Source organism: Camelus ferus, chromosome 21 (assembly GCF_009834535.1).
Source record: "Camelus ferus isolate YT-003-E chromosome 21, BCGSAC_Cfer_1.0, whole genome shotgun sequence".
In the NCBI taxonomy this organism is placed as follows: domain Eukaryota; kingdom Metazoa; phylum Chordata; class Mammalia; order Artiodactyla; family Camelidae; genus Camelus; species Camelus ferus.
Genome location: NC_045716.1, coordinates 4,289,829 through 4,312,830, shown reverse-complemented (window position 1 = coordinate 4,312,830; position 23,002 = coordinate 4,289,829). Strand labels below are relative to the sequence as shown.

Below are 23,002 nucleotides of genomic sequence, written 5' to 3'. Positions count from 1 at the left end.
TTCCCTCAGTATTTTTCAAACTAGGGTAGGGGAGAGAAGTTATGTCTTTTTCCCTCTGACCTCAAAGACAAAAGCTAACGACTAGAGCTCTGAACTTGTGGAAGCGCCTGGCTGAGAGAATAAAACCGACGTACAGAGACTAGAAGTGCAGAGCCAGGTGGTGTCACGGCATCTCTGAGGTCAGGTATGGCTTTGCCTTACCCTCGACTTGGTTCTATGAGGCAATCGATGCCCCTTTCCTGCTTCAGTTAGTTCAGTTTAGGATTTTGTTGGGTATAACCAAGAATCCTCCGAAGGTTCTCCTTCATTCAGACAAGTCCCAGAATCTCAGGCAGCCCTTTCTAAAGCTGACCGAGAGGCTCAGATCCTGTTCCTCTGAGTTTTGACATCCCCTTGAAATTCTCTTGCTTCCTCTGCAGCTACACCCACCACACTGGCTTCAGCTCATAGTCCTGGACTAAACATTTCTCTTAGCACCACTTCGATAGGCTGGAATTTTCAAAGATGTCTAAAATTCTGAGGGTTAACAGCAAGCAAACAAATGAGGTAATAAATGTACAAAACAGACATGATTACAGAAGGCTTCCACTGGCTTACTCCAGGCTCTGCGGGCCTGTCTTACTGCACGAGCTATCTTGAAATTGCTTCACTCTAACCCTGAAGATGTGGCAAAAGGTTTCAGCAACTCAGCCTGGAGTCCTTGCTTCCTAGCTACGAGTCTGACTCCACCTAGAAAGCATTGTTTGAAAAATAAGTTAAATTAAAAAAATATTAAAATGTAGCAAACCAAGTGGATTTATAGATGCAATGCACTCCCAAACAAAATCCCAGCAAGCTTTTTTTAAATTTTAGAATTGACAAGCTGATTCTAAAATTCACTTAGAAATGCAAAGGAACAGGATCTTGTGGTGGCTCACAGCGAAAGAGAATGTGACAATGATTGTATGTATGTTCATGTATAACTGAAAAATTGTGCTCACACTGGAATTTGACACAGCATTGTAAAATGACTATACCTCAATAAAAAAAAAAAAAAAAGAAATGCAAAGGACTAAAATAGCCAAGACAATTTTGAAAAAGTGAAACAAAATTAGGTGATTTTTTTCTAATTAAAGACTTACTATAGCAATTCCTCAAAAAGTTAAACATAGAGTTACCATATATCCTAGCAATTTCACTGCTAGGAATATATCCAAGAGAATTGAAAAATTCATATAAAAAACTTGCACATGAATGTTCATTATGCACAATAGCCAAAAGGTGGAAATAACCTAGATGTCCATCAAATGATAAATGGATCTATCTTGGCAATTATTCCTTTGACAACTATGTAAGTTCAAAAAGCTAAGGCTCTAAATGTTCTTAGAAACAATAAACAGTACATATATGTAAGTTTAAAAATATGTGCAGTATATTGTGTATATGTATTTACACACAATATATTGTACATGTGCAGTCAAACTGTAACAATTCTACCTAATAAAACTGAAAAATGAAAAATGGATAAACTCTGTGTTGAACTTTTTGAGGAAATGCCACAAGAAGAATGAATCTCAAAACATTATGCCGAGCAAAACCAGCTAAAACCAAAACAGTTTCGTCTGTATGGTCCCATTTGTATAAAGTTCTAGAATAAGCAAAACTAAACTATAGTGACAAAAAGCAGATCAGGGGTTGCCTGGGGCTGGGGCTTGGGGGTGCAGGGGTAGGAAGGCTGAACTTTAAAGTGTACAAGTGAACTTTATGTGGAGACAGACGTGTTCTCTATTTTGATTCCACTGTTAGCTATGTAGGTACACACCATTTCTTAAAACACATTGAAATGTACACTGAAGATGAGTGAATTCTATTGTGTGTAAATTATACCTCAGTAAAGTTGATTTTTTTAAAGTGAATTTATGAGCATGAAAATTTTTTTCAAATAAAACAGTCACAAAATAAAAAATGTCCTTCCTACCATGGCCACCCAAGAGGTAATACAACAGGCAATGCTGGTAAGTTAACCAAAGGTTTTCTATAAATTCAGAGGCACATTTATTTAAGAATAATGCACGTATATGCATGCATATCTTTGAAATATTTACACAAACATGATCATGTGATACGTATTGTCCTGCCACTTACTTTTTTCACTTAAATCATCTTGGGTACCTTTCTGTGTCATTAACGTAAGTCCACCTCACTGTTTTAACGGCTGTATGACAAGAAAGAGAAAAGCAACCCCTGAACCCCTACAACAGCTAGAGCTGGCCCTGTACCGACAGCTGGGCTTCAGACATTCAGATTTCCAGTTTTAACACGTGTATTAAGTTTCTTTGTGCGCAGGGACATCTTCAGGATGGTTTATAAGGCATTAAGAGCAGGGTCCTATGATTCACCCTTCATGTGGGACCCAGGGTGGCCTTCCTAGGCCTGTAGACATTTGCACAGGTACAGCTGTAAGATATATTTATAGATATAGAACTGTGATATGTACCTTAGCCGTTTTGACCAGCATCGCTGAATTTGGAGGGCATGGTCTCAGGGGCTCCATCCAGGACATCCTGGAGGCCAGTGCAGATCTGCGGTTAAGCACGAGCTTTGGAGACACAGAGATCTGGTGCTGAAATCCAGCTCTGCCCTCTTATAGCTGTGTGACCTTGGGCAAGGTATTTAGCTCTCTGTAACTCAGTGGCCATGTCTGCAAAGTGGAGATCACAGCATCATAGGACAGTTCTGAGGATTAAGTGAGATAAAACATGCAAAACACTCAGGGTTGACAAGTGGGATTTCCACTCCATCCCCTCCCTGAAAGAGAACGAGCCAAGGAATGACACGCCCGGCTTCTCCCTGGTCCTCACTCACCTTGCTGAGCGGGAGGACAGGGGGCTTAATCGGTAAATCTAGGGAAAGGCACTCAATCAACAGTGTGGCTCAGTCCCTGCCAGAGTCTCCTTCCCTGGGACCTGCCAGCGTGCGGGCAGGTGCCTCCTGGTGTCTCCTCATTTGTTCAGCCGGCTCCCCAGCCAGGCGCAGCCCCCGCGGAGAGGGCCTGCAGTTGGCATTTATGCTCAATTAGGGATTCTCTGTGGAAGCACGTCTAAGCCACATTCTCCATTCAGCTTCATCTGTAAGGAAGTGGAGGAGTTCTAGTCTATTTGTTTCTTATGCTTGTTCCTTACTTGAGAGGGGACACAGGGGTGTTATTCGCTGACACATACACCCGTACCCCCCCCCCCAAGCCCCTTTACTTAGCGCAGTGCTTGGTCCATAGTAAGACTCAGTAATTCCAAACTGGGAGGTGATTGCTGTTAGCTTTCTGCTCAGATCCATGACAGTTGAATGCCCTCTATACAATTCACCCAAGCTCTGAATTCCAGATCGTGGACAATGTCTTTCTGCAGGTGGGCAATTGGCACTAGAAAGGCTCTCACTCTGATGGCAAGAGCCAGCCAAGTGTGGCCTGAGCTTTACACATTCAACAAGTCAATCTCATAAACTCTTTGTGATTGTCATAGGCCAGCAATGTTTCCCAAAATACTTCAGGGATCAAATAGGGTACCAAATTTGATTTTTCTATTAAGTATAACTTTTTTTAAGTTACCTGTCCATTATTATTTCATTTTTTATTCACTTTATTTTTTACAGCAGTTTTAAGTTGGCAGCAAAATTAAGTAGAAAGTACAGAGTTCTTCCATACCCCCGCCCCTACACATGCCTCTCCCATTACCAGTGTCCCCACCAGAGCGGTACCTTTGTTACAGTCAATGAACCTACAGTGACACATCATAACACTGAGTCTACAGGTTACAGTATGGTTCTCTCTTGGTGATGTTGGACAAATGTATAATGGCATGCATCCACCATTATAGTATCTGACGGAGTAGTTGCACTGCTCTAAGAATTTTCTGTGCTCTATTCATCTCTTAATTATTTCATCTTTAAAAGAAATATTTAAGAAATACATAATTTCAAAATGAAAAAAAAATTTTCACCCTTGGACTGGTAAAACTGGTCTGAGGACTTGTGGAACCACAGATGAATAAGATATGATCACCATGGCATTCATAGATGAGAACTCCACACTTAAAATAACCTCTGTTCAACTACCACACCCCAGCACCTTCCAAGCAAGTTCCAAAACCAGTGGCTTTGGGGAAGAAGTGTCCCCATCCTAGCCTCAGCTGATGGCCCACTTCCAACCTGTCCCTGCTCCTCCCACCCCTTTCCCTCTGCACCCACATGCATAGTGCAGCCACTGACATGCTGACCTCATTATATTTCTCTTCAGGCAAATCCTGAGAATGGTCCTGTTTTATATATACATATGTATAAAGTTTATAAACTCTGTCCTTTCACAGAAATAGTGTTATACTTATAGTTATGTACATTTATTGTCTATGCAAGAACTCCAGGAGACACCCTTAAGTCGTGGCAGGAACTATTTAAAATTAGGACCTCTACTCTGGAAGCCTAAAGTTCCCCCAGATCAATCTCACAGAATCACAAAGCTGGCAGGGCCCCGAAGCCTCCTATGGGGAAGATTGGACACCCTCCACCCCAGCACCCCAGCAATGTGGCCTTCTTGCTTTTGACTTCAGGCCTCATTTGATGACTTGCAGGTTCCCAAAAGGCTTCACTCCTGGTATTGGCCAGAGAGCCCAGACAAGAAGGCCTTGACTGTACAGTCTCATAGCTTCATTCCACTTTAAAGAATTCGTCTTTGGTGGGGAAGAGGGTAAGTGCACAGGGGGTGAGAGACATTGAGGGAGGGTTGCCTATTCCTTTTGAATTGCCAACAAGTGACCTGGAGACCAGGGAAGCTCTACCTGAACATGGGGTTCTGCCCTAAATATCCCTTGCACTGAGGCTCCCAATACTTCAATAGCTATGTTGGAAAGCCTGACAGAAATGGATTCCACCATCACCTTGCTGTGTGGCCTTGAGCAAGTCCCTTTACCTTTCTGGGCTTCAGTCTCCTCGACAGATGAAGAATAAGACAACTGGACTGAGTGTGAACAGGAAGGAGTGAGAAGCTGGAAGGAACTGCTTAGCAGCTCTCTTGTGCTGGCTCTCTGGTGGGCGTGTAGATTTCTAGTTCCCTGCTCCCACCCAGGAGACTCAGAGAAGGACCATCAAGGATTTTCGTGTCTTCCATTTTCATTTCCAAGGTCTTGAAGGGCCCAAGTTTGGATACAGTATTCTGCATTCTCCATCCTCCTCTACCCCACCTTTTGTCTTGGAAGCCTACTTCTGTGGACTATAATCAGCACACTCTCACCTCTAGATCTGATTGGGTTTGGCCAGTGGGAGGCGCTGGCAAGACATCCAGGACTGGAGGAGATGGAGGTGGAAGTGAGACATTCCCGGTGCCTCCCTGCTCTCCTCCCTGCTGTGTCCTTGGCAGTGGTGGCATTTTGCGGTCATGGCTCAGGTTGGGTGGCCCCTCTTCCCCGACTTCAGCTCCCACTGGTTTTCCACACAGTTCGCTCCCCTTGCCTCCTCCGTGGAGGAGTGCTCAAAGGACTTCTTCCGGTTTTCAGTCATTAGGGACCTCACATCTCTTGTCAGTTCCCTCTACCCTGCATACCCCTCTGTAAATAGTCCATCCATTAAATCCCCATCAGCAAATTTTGGAATGTGCCTTCTCTTTCCTGCCATATCTAACAGTACAGACTCTTACTCTCTTCTGACTTTAGGAATTGATATTCTAACAGACCCCAGCTATGGGAAGGTTCATCTGGAAGATCAAGAGGTGAGTTCTGAAGAGACAAAGCTGAGATCCCTTCTCCGCTGCTGGGCACTTGCCTTCCAGCTGCACACCCCCTCTCTGATCCTCGGTGCTAATGAGGAGGTGGAAGGTCATCTAATGCTCTGCTACCAGCTGACACATTTTACCAAACACTATTCTGTTGTGAACCATAATTATCTGTATTGGTGTATGAACTACATTCCTCTTACCATCTATCTCATTTTTGGTTGACAGACTCCCAAATTCCCTCTCTTTTATTCACACATAACACACAAATGATTCACAAGTGGGAAAGTCAACAGGGTTTCTTGGAACTCGGTCATCTGTAAAAATGGGACAATGACACTCTCAACTTCCGGGTTGGTGTGAGGATTAAATGAGCAACATCTAATAAGTGCTCAGAACAGCAGGTGCAAACTATTAGTCAATATTGTTCTTGTTCTCTCATCTGATTTATCTTGGCTCACTTTCCTACAGCTTGTATGCAGGAAGAGCAACAGGGGACCTGAGTAGGAATTCCAAAGTCCCCCTTTGCCCCACTTTTAATGCTTGCTTTCCTCAGCACATCTTCCCCCTCCATACCTCATTCCTGAGTAGATTTCATCCTCTGCCACCTTTTCATCCCAGGAAGCTCCTGGAAAGGCAAGAAGGGAAGTTGTGATATTTATGTTTTCTGCTTTCGGTTCTAGACCAGTGGTTTTCGAATGGTGGCCTGGGGAGCCCTGAGGTTCCCAAGAAGCTCCATGGACCACAGAAAGTGGATATTGCCGTAGGTCACACCCTTCAGCTTTCTTTTGTCTCTTTAAGACTCCTTTTAAGATTCTGTTTGAACAGACTTCCAAGACTTCAAGTTGAAAATCCCTGTATTGCTGTTCTGAGATACTGAAGCCCCACGTTTGACAACTCTCAGTGCTAATTTCTTTGGCCCCATTTGCCAAGAAACTTTATCTACTCCATTCAAGTCGTTTGCATTCTTTCCCATTTCTGATGTTCTGAAATAGATGTGTGAACAAGCAAATCTTTGTGCATTTGCGTGGGCTGTTCTTGCCAGGTGCTCTGCACATTCAGCAGACATTGTCCCCTTAACTCCCAGGGAATCCCCTGGGGAAGGTAACTACAACACTGCTTAACAACTGAAGGCACCTGACCCTTACTGGCACCTGATCTAGCTGCTGGAGTACTTCCAACCCTTGGAATCTAAGGTTGCTAGGGGACTATCTATCCAGATGACCCCAGGCCAGGCCTGCTAGGAGTGAGGGAAGTGGGAGGCAGAAGCTGTACAGGGGCTGACTCTCAGGCAGGAGCACCCAGCATCCGGGTTGGGAGGTACTAACTGGTCGACATGTAATTTCTTTATGGAGTTCAAGACTTTGGCACAGAGAATATGAATGCATAAAGGGAGTAAAAGCACCAACCTCCAGATCTCTGCCTGGAATGCTCTTATCCCAGATCACCACAAGTTTCCCTCCCATTCTTCATTTGGGTCTTTGGCGCAAATGTTATGTCATTAGAACTGCCTTAAGACTGGAGCAAGAGGAGCCTCTGCCTTCGTTTCTGAGCTCTCCAGCTCTCTTCCAGCCACGTCCCTTTCCATAGAGCTGGAAGCCCACGGGCCAAGGGGAAGTGCCCACCCAAAGCTCCTGTTTATCACCTCTTCTTAGATCATACTGCTGGTACCTGAGACCCTAAACTTCACTGCCCCAATAGCACCAGGCCAGCTTCTGGTGACTGTATCAGCCTTTTCCCAAGATCTGTCCTCTTGAGGAGTCAAGGAGTAGCTATTTGGGGTAGGTGTGAAAGGAGCTCAGATGTTAGACAGGGATGTTATAGGTGCAGGCATCTTGAGTATGGGATACAGCTGAGATGCAAAGAGCAGCAGTAAAGTTGAGGGCCAGGGACCAGTTAAGTGGCCCCATTCCAGTGCACATCTTAGGAGAGTCCAAGAATTCTAAACTTAAATCTGGCCCTCCATATTATTATGAAGTTATACCTGTCAAAATAAAAGGATAGGAATTTTACATAAGTGTAACTTGGTTTATAATTTTTAAATATGTGGACATATGATATGTGGGCTTCCATTTGTCCTGTTGGCCCAGGCCCTGCAAATATGAGGGATGGGCCCATCCCTGACCTCCCTGTATAAAATAAAATACCACTTCTTCTGTCACCCTATTCTTACCCTACTGTATATTTCTTCATAGCCTTTGTCACCATAGAGCTACATTTACTTGCGGATCATCTCTCTATCCCTACACCCACTAGAATGTAAGTTCCATGACTTGGTTTTATTTACTGCCTTATCCTTAGTACCAAGAACAGTGCCTGGCACAAAGAAACCACACAGTAAATGTTGAATGAATAGCAAATCTAGTCTCAGATGGCTTACAGGTGAGGTGGGCTAATCCAGAAGACACAAGAAAAAAGATCACTTGTGACAGTCCTCTGAGGAACGCCTGATCCCCTTAAAATAACTCAGCTTTGGAGCTACACAAGGTCGACCAGGGAAAATTAAACATTAACTCCTTAGTACACATGAACGCAAGATCAGTTATCAGGTTACTTGTGAGAGCGCCACGTAGGTGAATATATGGAGCTCTGTGAGTAGGCTGGAGAGTCAAGTGTGGGGGATCCGGGCTGCTAGGAGCCCCAGTTGGAGGCATCGTTCTAACAACCTTAGGGCGGCCAGACTTGTGTGCTGAGGAAACCCTGATTCCACCCAATGGCCACGCCAATCCAGCCCAGCTTAAAATAAGAGGGATTCTCATCTATGACTAGGAAGCCCTGAAATAATGCTTTCCTTGGACGGTCACAGGCCTCCAGGGGTGGGCACATCTGATCCCCGTGGGGTCACTGTGGTCACAGACTCAGAGACAGCACCTGTCCCTCTTCTCTCCCACAGGCTTCTAATTCACACCATCTTATCGCTTGGTGGGATCCCCAGAACTTCCCTAGGACAGCATAAATCGGTCCAATCTTCCAACGGACTCTTTGTCCGTTGGATACGGGGCCTGTGAGAAGCCAAACGACTTCCCCGAGTCCCCAGCGGCGGCCGAAACGCGGGTCCCGGGCTCTGCCCCGCGGACGTCTCACACCTTTCATCTGGCGGGTGGGCTCCAGGTTCCGGGCTGCGCCCCCTGGGCTGCGCTCCTTCGCTACTAGCGCCGAGGCGGGAACCGGCCTGGCTCTGAGGGCTCAGCGGACGGCGAAGGAGGCGCTCGCCGCCAGCCGGGAACTCCGGGCCCCAGCTCCCGCCCACAGGAGGGAGGGCGGGGCGGGGCAGGGGCGGTACCCGCCCGCGGTGGGCGGGGCCACGTGGCTCCGCCTCCCGACGGAGGCAGTAGGTGCCGCGGTGCCGCCCGACACCAACTCATCCGAAACTTGTGCGCGGTGGTGGGCGCAGTCGCCGAGGATGGGGTGTTGCGGCCGCGGCTCTGGGCCGCCGCCGTCGCTGCTGCTGCTGTTGCTGCTGCTGGCGGTACCCGGCGCTGGCGCGGCCCCGCGTTCGGCGCTCTACTCGGCCTCCGACCCGCTGACGCTGCTGCGGGCGGACACCGTGCACCGCGCCGTGCAGGGCTCCCGCAGCGCCTGGGCGGTGGAGTTCTTCGCCTCCTGGTGCGGACACTGCATCGCCTTCGCCCCGACGTGGAAGGCGCTGGCCGACGACGTCAAAGGTGAGAAGCCGGAGGCGAGGGAGGCCCGCTCCCCTCGCCCCACGGGGACAGATGCTCCCACCTGCCCGGCGGAGGCCCCTCCGGCACCGCCCACTTCCCCTTGCCCATCACCTCCGCCTGTCTTCCTCTCTGCCCCCCCTCTTCTCCCCCTCCCCCGCCCAGTCTCGCGGCCCTTAATTCCATCTTTAGCTCCTGCTTCTCCCTGTCTTTCCCCTTGGCCAGTGCCCGGAGTTTCTCTCCCCTTTCCGCGGCCTGGGTACCCAGACCTGCTCTTCTTTTCCAGTCACTCCTCTGCCGGCTTACTGCCCCCATCCCTGCGACGTGGTCTCCTTTGTTCCTCCTCGGTGACACCTTATGGCTTCCTCTAGTCCAACCTTGTGGCCGTCCCTCTTCCTACCAAGTTCCCCAGCTGCGGTGAGATCAGTGCTGGAGAGAAAAGGAACTGATACTTATTCCGCCGTTGCCCTATCCCTACTCCCTTGCCTCTTTCTTCACCCCTAGTTGACCCAGCTGGTCCATAGACTCTTTCTCAGCCTTGTCTTTGAGACAGAGTTTCCCTGACTCGACTCCAGGCCTCTCCTGACCTGCTGCCTCCAGCCCCTTTGCTTCTGGGTCACACCCTTCTCCGTCTTCGCTGCGTCCACGCGCCCTCTCAGATCCTTCTGCTTTAACCCTATGAACCCAGAGGCGCGACTCAGGTGTTTGGCCCTTGCTCCATTTCCCCGTTCATTGGCCTGACCACTAATACCGTATTTCCTTGATTCTAAGAGATTCTAAGAGTTGTGAGCCCCACCGTTCATTTACTAAAAGCCTGAGAGGTAGAGGGAAAAGACGACCACTAATAGATGTATAGAGATTTAAAGTGTACTATATTACAGAAATGTTAGCATTTTAAAAAACATAACATTTGGAGCTGAGTAAATATGGCAACAATAATAATCAGTATTTATTGAGTACTTACTATATGGTACATCAGACACCTTCCTTGACATACATTATCTCAGAGTGTCCTTTCCCCAGTTAAAGATCCCTGTGGTGTCATACATCTGCCTAGCCCAGGTAGTAGGTATTTGGGGGGCAGGTGTGGTGTAGTGGTAGTGGTTTGCTTCTGATTTGCTGCCTCTGAATGGAGCTGCTTCCTGATTGTGGTGCTAAACTCTGACCTTCAGTGGTCACTGAATGAGGACTGTGGGCATCTTAGGGAACTGGCCTCTTCCTGAAGAGAGGAGGACTGGAACCATTGTTCCCCTGCTGTGCGCTTGATAAACCCAGCTGTTTGCAGTAGAGTAGGGCATTTGTAGATGTTGGTTTTCAAACTTAGGCTACCTCTTCCCTTGAGCAGTTTGCGCAGTGGTTCCTCAGGTGGCTGGATGAAGAAATGTACCCATCTGTTAGCCATATGGTCTTGGAAAGTTATTTTTTTGTGTGTGACTTTTTTTGAAAATTGAGGTATAGTTGATTTACAATATTGTGTTAGCTTCTGGTGTACAGCATAATGATTCAGTTATACAGATATATATATATTCTTTTTCATATTCTTTTTTATTACAAGTTATTACAAGATATTGAATATAGTTCCCTGTGCTATATAGTAAAACCTTATTATTTTATCTGTTTTATACATAGTAGTGTGTATATGTCAATCCCAAACTCCTAATTTATCCCTTCACCCTCCTTTCCCCTTTGGTAACCTAAAGTCTGTTTTCTATGTCTGTGTGCCTGTCTCTGTTTTGTAAATCAGTTCATTTGTATCATTTTTCAGATTCCACGTATAAGTGATATCATATGATATTTGTCTTTCTCTGTCTGACTTACTTAACTTAGTATGATAATCTCTAGGTCCATCCATGTTGCTGCAAATAGCATAATTTCGTTCTTTTTTATGACTGAGTAGTATTCCATTGTATATATATACCACATCTTTTTTATCCAGTCATCTGTTGATGAACATTTAGGTTGCTTCCATGTTTTGGCTATTGTAAATAGTGCTGCTATGAACATTGGGGTGCATGTATCTTTTTGAGTTAGAATATTCTCCAGATGTATCCCCAGGATTGGGATTGCTGGAACATATGGTAACTCTATTTTGAGTTAAAAAAAAACTTCATACTGTTTTCCATAGTGGCTGCATCAAATTACATTCCCACCAACAGTGGAGGAGGGTTCCCTTTTCTCCACACCCTCTCCAGCATTTAATGTTTGTGGACTTTTTAATGATGGCCACTTTGATTTGCATTTCTCTGATAATTAGAGATAATGAGCATTGAAAAGTTATTTTTAAACAAAACTGATAAACCATTTTCCCTCCAAATTACAAGGTGACGTTTGTCTGCATGCCTCTCTGGTCCCATCACCTGAATGTGCCATTTCTCAGCAGCTCTTCACACTATTTCAGTGATGTCAACACATCTGATCAGGGCAGGAGGTAGGAAGAATGTGGACTTGAAACACCTAGGTGTTCAAGGGACACTGTGGGCCTGAACATCATAAAAATCCCTAGATCAGTTTCCACTTTGAGGCCATAAGAGGTCCTTAATGGCTGCTGATGGACTCAACCTAGAAGATTCTTGTATCTGGAGAGTGCTGGACAGAAAGATTAGCTTACATCTGACTCATGAGTTTGGCCTCTTGCAACCCAGAATTTTCCAATGAACTGTACATCCAGGTACTGACCCAACCTGCTCCTGCTTGAGGTTTGCCACTTCCCAAAGGAGTCTTCTCTCCAGTGCATGGAATGACAGTCCCCCCACCCCCGCAAAAAAAAAAAAAAAAAGCAAAATTAAAACTTAACCTCAGAAAGGAAAATGTCTGTGGAGATGAACCACGGCCCATGAGAAATGGGAGGTTTAGGTGAAAACTGGAGGTCTCCCATGAGCCATTGGGTGTCAGTCCCCTGAGCAAGAAGATGTCGGGGGAGGGCACTGGCCAGCTCTGGTGTTGGCCTGCAGTGATAAGGAATGCTTCCACTCCCATCCAAGGGGTGTTCCCTGGCGAGACCCATCAACATCTCTGCATTCTGAGGGTCCTTGAGAACATTTGGTTGTGGGCCAGCAGAGGGCTGCCCTCACACCACCGTGGGCCTGTGGCCCCTGCCCTCTGCCGTTGGTATGGGCATCTTGGGTGGGAGCTGTGAGATGATGGAAGGTCATTGGGGGGAGAGAAGAATTTTTCAGTCCTGCCCAGCTGGCCTCAGGCATTTAATCTGATTGGCCAGGGCTCATTTCTTCAGTAGCTGTGGGCTAGGTTCTCTGGGGCAGTTGTTACCCTGGGGCCCAACACTTGTTTCTGATGACCTGGCTCACTCCTTCCTATTCCAGAGCAGCTCTTACTGCCTCACAATATGTTTGGGAAATTGATTGTGTTCATTTTAGACCTTCAGTCCACTTCACTTGCTAATCAATCAGCAAATATTTGTTGAGTGACCTCTGTGTGCAAAGCATTGTTTACATTACTATTGAGTAAATACACATCACAAAGCAGGGAAATTGGCACCGATGAGAAGCTGTGTTTGAAAAGGGTCAAAGAAGTTAGCTCAGCCATTTCCTGTTGTGGGAATTCAGGGAAAGAGAAAGTCACAGCCTGGTCACCAAAGGCCTTCATCCAGGAAGTTACTTACTACACACTTGCCTTACGCCAGGCACTGAGGTAAGGGCCTTTATAGGCCACTGTTATATATAATCTTTGTGAAAAACATCTGAGCAATAGATAGCCTTTTTTAACAGATAAGTAACTTGATTAAGTGTACATAGATGCTGGAGGAGGTTCTAGAGCCCAGCTTTCTGCCTCTCCAGAGCCTGGGCAGGTGGAGAGTTGGGGGAGGAGGAAGGATACTCCAGGTGGGAGAAGTTTTGGCCTGCGCAGAGCCGTGGAGATGAGGTTTGTAAGGCAGGGATGTTGAGTGACAGTGAGCAGTGTGGGTTTGCCCCCCTTTCTTTCCCAGGGCATGGTTCACCTGTCCTGCTTGTACCCCTGCGGTCCTGGCACAGGGCCTGGTCCAGGGTAGCAGCCACTGAACACTCAGGCAGACCAATGCTGTGAGCCTCGAGGGATTCCAGATGAGGCTGTGAGTAACCAGGCCTTCTGCTATTGCTGTGGCTCCTCTTGACTCAGACCTGGGGTGTCAGCCGGGTGTGAGGGGTAGGGAAGGCATTTTGTCCATGTCATGACCTCACTGCCCAGAAGCCTGCCCGCAACAAGGAGGAAGGGATATGGTGACGGCGTAGCACTGGCCAACTCCCTGTGCCGGGAGGGTTCCCAGAGATGTCTCTCAACCCGACTGGCTCTTGGTGGTTGCGGAGGGTCCGGCGTCTGCCTTAGCAGAGGACCAGGCTGCTTAATGCTCAGAGGCCTCACGTCCCTTCTTGGCAAGAGTGTTTTGCCGTCCAGCACCTGAGTGGTTGTCAGAGAGGGCTGGATAGGACTTGAGAGACCTCCATCCTGGGAAACTGAGGCCCAGAGAGGGGACATGTGGAGCTGATGGTGCTTTGACCACTAATAGCTATAAGCAAATCTTGTGACTCTGAGTCTAGTGCCCCTTCCTGGCCTTGTGAGTGGGGGTGGGGGCACTGCCTGTGGCTCCAGCAGGATCCCATCCCCCTTCATCACCGTGTCCCCTCCCCCACCACCCCAAAGCCCACAGCTGTCCCACCTACGCTTGCCTCCCTGCCTCCCCCCTCCATTTGCTCATTTACTCTGTTGCCGGTGGAGAGATTACTTCGCTGGTGCAGTAATTGCACCAGGAAAGTTTTTCCTCCCCAAGAGCCTGCTGATTCTTTTGGTGTCAGGTGTGCAGGCTGTGGTAGTAAGTCACTTTAAAAAGCCTCTCTCACCCAGTTCTGTGCCTCTTTTGACAGCAGTGCACTTCGTTTGAAATGCAGCTTTGCTTTAGCAGTGGAGCACCCAGATAAGGGTGCTCTCTGTTCCCGGTACTGTTAGCATGATGAATAGTCAGGCCCGCCGTGATTAGTGTCGGACCAGATCTTTGTAGGTCATTATGGCTCATTAAGGTATTGACATTGATATTCCTGAGAAACATTCCTCAGCCAGGAATCTCCCAGCACCTGACTGGCCCCAGTCTCCCCCTCCACCTCTCCCTGGGGCTGAGGCTGGTAAGAGGAGGCATGTTCTGTTTCACAGAGGTCCCGGGAATCAAGGCATAAAGAGGAATCAAAGACCTTCCAGGAGCCAGGGGCTGAGAATTCCCAGGCATCAGCTCCCCCTTGTCCCCCATTACTAACGCCCACCCCACCCACCGCCTCTTGAGTTTCCTGGTTGGGAAGCAACAGAGCTTCTCTCTTTTGTGTCCCGGGCCCTCTTGAGACCAGCAGGGAGGCTCAAATCCTGGGTTCAGATCCCGCATTCACTGCTGGTTAGTTATGTGCCTTGGGCACAGTTATCTGATCTCTATTTTACAGTCCAGGAAAGCCGGGCAAAGGAAAAATTCCTTCTTACTTTCCTCACAGTGTAGCTGCAGGCACTAAACTATGTAAATTAGGCACTCGGTAAACCCTCTGTGTGCGCGGTATCATCCTCATCTAAGAAAGGGCTGAGTCTGTGATCCTGACCGACTGCTGTGGGTTACAGAGAATGGTATGTAACTAGAAGATAAGACTGTTTATACCATTCTTTCTCTCACCGGAAAGATTGTGGTTGGAGCAGACAGCAAAAATATAAAGGTAGCGTGTGACCCTGGTGAGGCAGAGGGAAGAAAGTGGGTTTTGAGTCTGGTAGCCCTTGGACAACTTGGAGACCTCTTGGTCTCTGTTGTCATTTGTAAAGTGGGGGACATGGTGGCCACCCCCAATGGGGTGGTGGAGTGAGAAAGTCTAGAGTGTGGCCCGGAGCTCACTGGACGCTAGCTTTCGGTCCTCTCCCCTCCCGTTTCTGGAGTCTCCGTGCCCCAGTCATCCCTCTGGCCCGAGGGATGGTGCCTGCTCTCTCAGGGAGGACAGGAGCGATTGAGGCCTGCTGTCCCTGGTCACCCTGCCAAGTTGGCCTTGTGAGAGCCGCTGCCAGGGGCCCTCACTGGTGGAGGGACATAAGCTTGCCTCTCTGCCACCCGTATGTCTAATCGATTTACTGACTTTTGAGAACAGCTGGCCTCTCCTGTGGGTCTCCCCAAACAAAGTGACCAGAGCCCTGGGTGCAGAACCAAAGCAGCCAAGCCTGGAATGTGCCAGATGGCTCTGTGGGGTGACCTGTGTTTCCCATCCTCCCTTGGGCTCCCTGCCTCCAGGCAAGGGAGAAGTCATAGAACGGAGGCCTGGGGTGCTCTGCTGTGATCCAGGCAAAACCCTGCCCCTGGGCAGCTCGCTTCTCCTGCATTGGCAGGTGACTGGCATTAGCCTCACCCCCTACCTGGATCTGAGGACAGACTGAGGCTGAGAGAAGATGCTCCAACACTAGAGCAGCCCCTGGGCTGGGTGGACTGTCTCATTCAGACAGTAGTCACTGAGCACCTCTTGTGCGCAGGACAGTGGTGAAGCTAGGCAGTGAGGATGTGAGAACGAAGAGACACTTAGGGATGGACAGGTTTGTAACCGAGTGGTAGAAACAAGAACAGGGCCTGAGCCTGGCGCTTGGAAGGCAACTCTTCCTGGGGAAGAATCTTGTTCAGACTGAGTCGTACCTGACAAACGGAAGTTTGTTGGGTGGGTAAGGGTGGCTGTGGGAGTGGCCTGGACAAGCATTGTGCTTTCAAGGAAGAAGACCCACAGGATTCCTGGAACATAATTGGGGGAAGTTACGAGGAGACTGGGTGGGTGGGGAGGGACCAGATCAAGAATGGTCTTAGGCCTGCAGGTTTTCTTCTAAAGGCAATGGGAGCCATCAAAGAATATTGAGTAGAGAGTGATGCAGTCAGATCCACAGATGGAAAAGGTCACCGGGGACCGGGTAGGCTACCGATAGAGCATACTGGAACCTCGGCCAGGAGGGAAATAAGACATTTCATCTGGACAGGTGCTGTCCTAAGAAACCCGGCACTAGCTCACTAGGAGGGTGGTTAGAGGTAGAGAATGTAGGAGCAGGGAGAGGAGATGTGGGCGTGGGCAGGAAGAGACCTGGGAGGGAAGATGGACAGGACACGGAAGCTGGCTGGGATCAGCGGTTCCGTGTGGCTGGACGGCCTGACTCTGCCCCTCCCACGTGGTGCTGACTGTGGGGGGAGAGCAGAGTGTCAGGAAGGGTGGGAGGGATGCTGTCCAAGCCTGGTGTGGAGCAGACCCTGACCGCTGCCCGCAGCTGTGTTTATACAGGCTGCCCTGCCAGCTGGATGTAAAGCTGAAGGACACGGGCCAGTTGGGCTGGCAGGTATTTGCAGCTCAAAACGCTGCCCTCCTGTGCCAGGGGAGCGGAGAGCTCCGCAGAAGGGGTTTGCTGAGGTGAGGGGTCGGGAGTGTTGGGGAAATGGCATCATAGGATGTGGCTCACCAGTCTCTGCTGAACACTTCCGTTCACCCACTAGCCCACCCTGTCCCCACTGCGTCCCTCATGCCAGGATTCAGTGCCAAGGGTAGACTGCTAGCAAGAAAGGAGAGGAGGAGGAGGGACAGCCAGCCTGCCTCACAGCCCCAAAGCCCCTCCCTTGTGTCGCCCAAAGAAGGACCAGTTTAGTTGCTCTGAACCTTCGGAACCTTTCCTTTGAGGGATGGTGATGGGTCAGGGGTGTCTGGGAGGTATCCTGGCTCTTCGTGTGTCTGTCGTGGAAGTGAGGGTAACACTCCTCCGCTGGGCATAAAAGGTTCTTGGGAGCTCTGATGCCTTCGGAAGTAGTGATTTTTCAGTTGTCATAAGGGACAGGTTCTGGGGCGAGGTAAAAGGTCCTCGCGAAGCTGTGGTCTCAGGGGTGTTATTTGGATATTAGTCTCCTGTAATTAGTGGGTTCTGGTTGGCTGCCTGTGTAAATACCCCTACCCCATCCTGTACTCCAGAAGGGAGGAGTACGGCCCTCTGGGGAGCATATGTGCCCCCACACCCCTCGGGTAGGCTTCCCCCTTCCCTCATCTGCCCAGAGATGCCCGTGCTCCGGGGTCCTGTGGGAGTCAGCCCAGAACCCCTGGGCTGCCACTCCCAGCTGGCGACAGCCTCTGCAGCCCCGCCAGGTCTTGTCAGAGTCCTTAGTCTGCCTGTTCCATTCTCCCCTCCTCAACTGCTTGCCTGGGTCCCTGGTTTCCTGGTCCCCTGTCACCTCAACTGACAGTCAAGGCTCTGCTTGATTTCCACCTTTCCTGCCAGGCCCCTTCATGATCTCCAGGGCTGATCTCTCCTGTGGCCACACAGCATGGCACCAGTCCATAGCCACCTCACATCTGTGCGGCCTTCCTGTGCATGTTCCCCGGCAGCGGGAACAGCCTCACTGTGACGTGGCACTTCGGTGGGTGCTCCAGGGGCACCTGAGCTGGAACCAGAGCTCAGGAGGCCTGACCAGTAGATGAGTTTGTTTTCTGTTTCCCAGATCCTGGGCGGTGGCCCTGGACCGTGCCATTATTCTCTCTGCCAGTAAGTTCCAGCCGAGGGAGGGCTTGTGGCCTAGGGCTGGGATGAAGGAGCAGGGTGCCCAGGCAGCCAGCCTTGAGAGCTATTCACCTCCTTCCAGATTCTGGCCTCAGGGCTTCTTTGCTGTGGCTTCTAGATCCCAGGTGTCTTCCCCTTCCTCCCCTAGACTTCCTGCCTCCATCTCTGGCAGGGAGCCAGTCCCCAACACTCTATGTCCCATCCACCCAAGCTGGGCTGGCTGCCAGTTCCTCTGGCTGCAGAAGTCTTCACCAAGGGTCCCCTGGGGAATCCTAAACTCCTGAGGCTTGCTCTTCACCCATCTAGAACTGATCCTCTGTAGAGGACAGCGGGGACAGAGGCAGTGTCCCAGAGGCCTTTCACCAGGAGGGCAGGCTCATCTCGCACCTCTCTTCAGCTCCTCCAGCCCCTGCGCCCCTCCCCCACTGTAGAATAATGCAGAACACGGATGTGATTACAAGACAGCACTGCTGTCCTGAGTGGGTTGCTGGTGCTGTTTAACTGTGTCCTAAGCATGGGCCAAAGGCAGAATAACCCGACTATCTCAGAGGTCCTTGTTTGAGGAAGCAGTGGCCTTTCTCATAAGAGTTTGGAGCAGGTGCCATGGGGGCAGGGTGAGCAGGCAGAGGGGCCAGTCCCTCTTACTTACCTTGGGTTTTGGGGGGCGTTTTTTCTTTGTCCTTCCAGGCTGGAGGCCAGCCCTGAATCTTGCTGTCCTGGACTGTGCGGATGAGACCAACAGTGCCGTCTGCAGAGACTTCAACATCCTTGGCTTCCCGACTGTGAGGGTGTGTGACTCGGAGGGGAGAGCGGGCCTGGGGGACAGCGCTGTTGGGGCTCGTTGCCAGCTGCCCCGTGCCTCCCTGGCATCCACCTGGCTGCTGAGCTCTGGGAGGGGCGGGGTGGGGGGATCCTCCCAGGCGTCTGGGCTCAACTTGTTTAAGTCACAGCCCCTGGAACACTGTGCCTGGATGAGACACCTGTTTTAGAGGCAGAAAGGGATATGAATTGGGAAGCAGAAGAGAAAGAGGTTCACTTGGTCTGGCACATTCTCCCGTTTCTAAGGGCAAGGGGCTGTGTGGGTGTGTTGGGATGGGCAGAGTTCAGCCGTGCAGTGATCATCACCCAGGCTGGTGAGAGCTCCCATTTCCCAGGGGCCTCTTTCCAGTTCTCTTCCACCTGACCTCCCAGCCTTAGAGGGCTGATTTAAACCCTATAAGACCAGGGTTCAGGCTCTGACACATCCGTGGGCAGAATCAGACTCAGGGGGGGTCTCATGGTCCCCTAGGAAAGGACCCCAGAAACACTCTCAAGCCTCGTCCTCATCAGGTGAGTAGCCTTGAACCCAAGTGGCTTGGAAGTGACCTGTCAGGAGAGCCTTACCCTGATGCCTCAGGCTGCAGGGATCCCCATCATGGGAGTCGTCACACCCAACACATGAGGCCCCGTCACCCTGGCTCTGAAAGTAGCACGAGGTCTCTGATGGTGCCTTGCCTGCCAGCCTGCCCACCGCGGGGCATCACCACTTAATTAACATCTGGACAACTTCCAAGGCTCTCATGTCGGAGGCTCTGGGAAGCCCAGAGCAGCAAGGCTATGCCGTTATACTTAGCGCCCTCCCCGGGGCTCAGGCCCGGCTGTAATCCAATTAGTTCCCTTAGAAAAATGGAAGAATCCAAATCCGATTGTGCTCTCTCTACCTCCAGCTATAAGTAATTAGTGTGCTCCCACCAGAATGGCATCTAGAAAAGCAGTTTCCCCTGTACCATTAATGATCAGGAAATGCCTCTGAAAACTGTCCTGGAACAAGCTCTGAGTACGGGGGCTTCTGTTTCCAGGCAGAGCCATGAGCCCTGTCTGAGGCTAATGACGCCGAGAAATTCGTCTGGAGAGCAAGGCTCCAGGCTCCCCCAGCGTCTTCCAGCTCTAACTCCATGTGACCTTTCTGTTCTCACAGTCAGTGAAGTCCTGCTGGGCTCAGGGTTGCCATGGCTCCTTGGAGCTCCCTCCTGTGCTCCTGTTACCACCTAGGGTCAGGGCCCAAGGCCCCTTTCAGCCGGGGCCAGACTGGCCTGGGGACACGTTGTGAGCAGTATCGGTTAGAAGTGGCAGTGGAAATGTTGTTTATCAATCATCTCTTTCAAGTAAAAGAATTCCCGGCAGAGCCCTTGCCCTCTCCTTGGCCTCGAGATGTGTAACTTAAAATATTCAAAATTACTCCCCTGAGGGAGGCTGGGGCACTCTGTTCCTTCTGCGGAGCCTGGCCCAGCAGCAGCGGCCTCGTGGGAGGCTAGGGGGTGGTGGTGGGGGGGGGGGGGACACCACTGTGACAGCAGGAGTCTCTGTTCACAGGCCGGTGTTTTTCTCCCAGTGGGGACTCCGCACAGGGGTCGGGCCACTGCCCAGCCCCTGGGAAGGCGGGTCGACATTGGTCCTATGGCCAGGTCAGGACATCCTGTGGTGCCTCCCCAAGGCCTGGCATCTAGGGCTTTCTGTTTCTGCCTGGGAGACGCTGGGGCCCAGTGGGTGTGAAGGAAGCGGCCCAGGGACGTCAGGAGATCTGGCTCCTCAGCGCCCGCTCGAGTCACGCAGCACACGCAGCCTGAATGCCTCGAGTGGTTAATCATCTTCCCAACCGCCCGGCCGGCTGTGGGAGGGGAGCTGGGAGGGCCCTGAGCCAGTCTCCTTGACCTTGCCCTGCCTCCATACAGGGTGGCACCTGGCTGAGCTGAGCTGGGCTGGTAGTCACCTGTCCACTTCTTAAGAGCTTCACAGACCAGTGTTGTGACCTCCCACGGCCAAGCCCTCCCTGCCTTTCCCAAAGAGCCTGCAGTTGAGCTCAGCAGGGAGAGGCCCTCGGTGCCCTGTCCCTGGGGCTCCGGTCCAGGGTGCTAGTGGCTCAAGCCGGGGCTCTGCTCTAAGGCCCGCTACAGTGGCTTTCAAACACTTGTTATTGTGACCTACAATACTTACAGTGAGCTCCAGAAGTTGGTTTGTATCTGCTATCCCTAAAACAAATGATTCATAGAACAATATTCTTAGTAAGTGCAGGACACGCTGATATTTTGTCCTATTTATTTTTCAAAACTACTGAGTCACTAAATTGATTTTACAACTCACCACTGGATTGCTCCTAGTGTTTGGAAAGCACTGCTCAGATTCCAGATCTTCAGAGAGTCTGACCCACTAGGAGCCGGGTGTGCCTGTGGGCCGCGTGGCTGGACTCCCTAGAAAGCAGTGCAGACCCTGGAGGTGGGCCTGGCTGCCAGCAGGCCAGAGAGACTGCCCCGTTCCCCTGTCTGCTGTCCCCTGGGGACTGGAGCCTGTCCTCGCTCATACCCATAACGGCTGTGAGAGCTCTAAGATGGGGACATGTGCTGAACAAGGGAAGAGAGAGCATTGCTGGTGTGTTGGGGACGTGCTCACGCAAGAGTCTGGCCACCCCCAGTGACATGTGTCATCTTCCCTTTCCTCTGCCTCCTGCCCCTTGTCACCATGAGCAAACAGTGAGCTTCCACCAGCCCAGCCTGTTGAGCAAACACCAGGCCCTGCGGGGCGGGCCGGCTGTGTCAGGGCCCATAGGACTGGAGCCGGTGCCTAGCTGGAAGGGAACAGAGAGAGGGCAGGAGAGAGGGCGGGCCTAGCTTGCAGCAGGTTCTGGCTGTGCTTGGGGGCCCAGAGGCTGGAACCTCTGGGGGAGGAGCTTTGCCATGGGCCCCAGGAATACCCCTCAGTGGGTAATGGTACAGGACTGTGTGTAGCCAAAGACCTGGTTGGGATCGAGTTTATAGGAAGCAGCAGTATGGGGGTGGGAGAGGGCGGATGTCCTCCCTTTGCAAGATTCTGAGGAGGTAATTGATGTGGGTCCATATCCTGGCTCCACTGCTCACTGACAGTGACTCAGGAAGTCACTTAACAGTGCCCCAGCCACAGGCCTCAGTTTCCTTGTCTGAGAAATGAGATGATACTGTCTGTCTAACGGGATTGTTGCCAAGTGTGAAGTGAGAGACACTGTGGCGTCACTCACAGTTCCATAAACATTAGCTGTCTTTCTTCCTGCTGCCCTCTGGGCTCGTGGTGGCCCCTGTGTGCTACCGCATTTGAAGCAGTCCATCCATCAGCCGCTGTTGGGTGAATGTTTGCTGGGGGTGCGGCCCTGTGCTCTCCATCACACAGAGGCCAGGCACATAAGCCATGGCCAGAAACATATGCGAGGCCAGCCAGGCAGGAAAGTGCTGTGCACAGGGGCAGGTGGAGCTTCCCAGCTAGTTGGCAGGCAGGGAGGGACGTGCACATGTGAACACTGGGAGGGGTCTGCCTGGCCTCACTGAGCTCTTTCACACCCACATCAGAGAGGCATGCATGTGAGAGGAGGGGGGCTTCCACGTGGTGTTAAGGATGGATAGGGTTTGGCTAGGAGAGCGGAGGGGCATGGGCAGGGGAGGATGTCAGAGCAGAGGATGTGGGCGGAGCTCCACGGTGTGTTGAGAAGGCTGGTCTGGCTGGAGCAGAGGCTCCTGTGCAGGCCTGAGGCAGGGCTCCGGAAGGAGGGAGCCCAGTGAAGGCATGTCCTTGAGTTCAAGGCTGGGAATGGGGAGTACGGAGCCTGGGCTGTTACTTTATGTGGCTCTTGCTAGATGGTGAGATGTCGGGGAGGGGACAGGACTCAGAAAGACGTCTCCTGCCTCTCTCTAGAAAAAGGAAATAGGCCTCCTCTCAGCAGTCACCTGCCCTCTCCCAGGCATCTCCTCCACTGACGGTCCACGAGGTAGGAATGCTTAAGCTTGTAGGTCCTTGCAGGCCTAGAAGACATTTGGAGACTAGATCATTTTTCTTAAAACTTGTTTTAAGAGCTTGGATTCAATGCCATTGACGGTCACCACTGGAAAGTGTGCTTTCTGTTTAGCCTTACTTGACCCCCGGGAGTGGGGCTGCTGCTGGATAGGTTGGTAAAGTTCTGCCCAATGCTGTCTGGCCACCAGCCTGTGGGGAGACGTGGAGGATTTGAGAGTCTTCACGGATGGGGAAGGCAGAAGCTCCTGTGTAAAGTGTTGAGAGGAAAGGGACCGGGCACTGACTTCTGGAG

General features: G+C 50.7%; 1 protein-coding gene and 1 long non-coding RNA gene across 6 annotated transcripts in view; one reads left to right on the top strand and one right to left on the bottom strand.

Annotated features, from left to right (window-relative positions):
* Positions 1–8,956, bottom strand: part of LOC116658631 — a 46,981-nt gene extending 38,025 nt beyond the window's left edge. For all 4 annotated transcript variants that reach the window (XR_004313850.1, XR_004313851.1, XR_004313852.1 and 1 more), the window contains exons 1-3: positions 8,824–8,956; positions 6,314–6,365; positions 2,477–2,680 (exon numbers count right to left, since the gene is read on the bottom strand). This is a non-coding gene — a long non-coding RNA (uncharacterized LOC116658631). The remainder of the gene's footprint in view (positions 1–2,476; positions 2,681–6,313; positions 6,366–8,823) is intronic.
* Positions 8,957–9,061: 105 nt separating this feature from the next.
* Positions 9,062–23,002, top strand: part of QSOX1 (quiescin sulfhydryl oxidase 1) — a 38,536-nt gene continuing 24,595 nt past the window's right edge. The window contains exons 1-2 of one of the 2 annotated variants that reach the window (XM_032463611.1): positions 9,062–9,402; positions 18,604–18,704. In XM_032463611.1, the coding sequence (XP_032319502.1) occupies positions 9,141–9,402; positions 18,604–18,704 (363 nt within the window). In that variant the 5' untranslated portion in view covers positions 9,062–9,140. The remainder of the gene's footprint in view (positions 9,403–18,603; positions 18,705–23,002) is intronic. The other variant, XM_032463612.1, reaches the window with a different exon arrangement.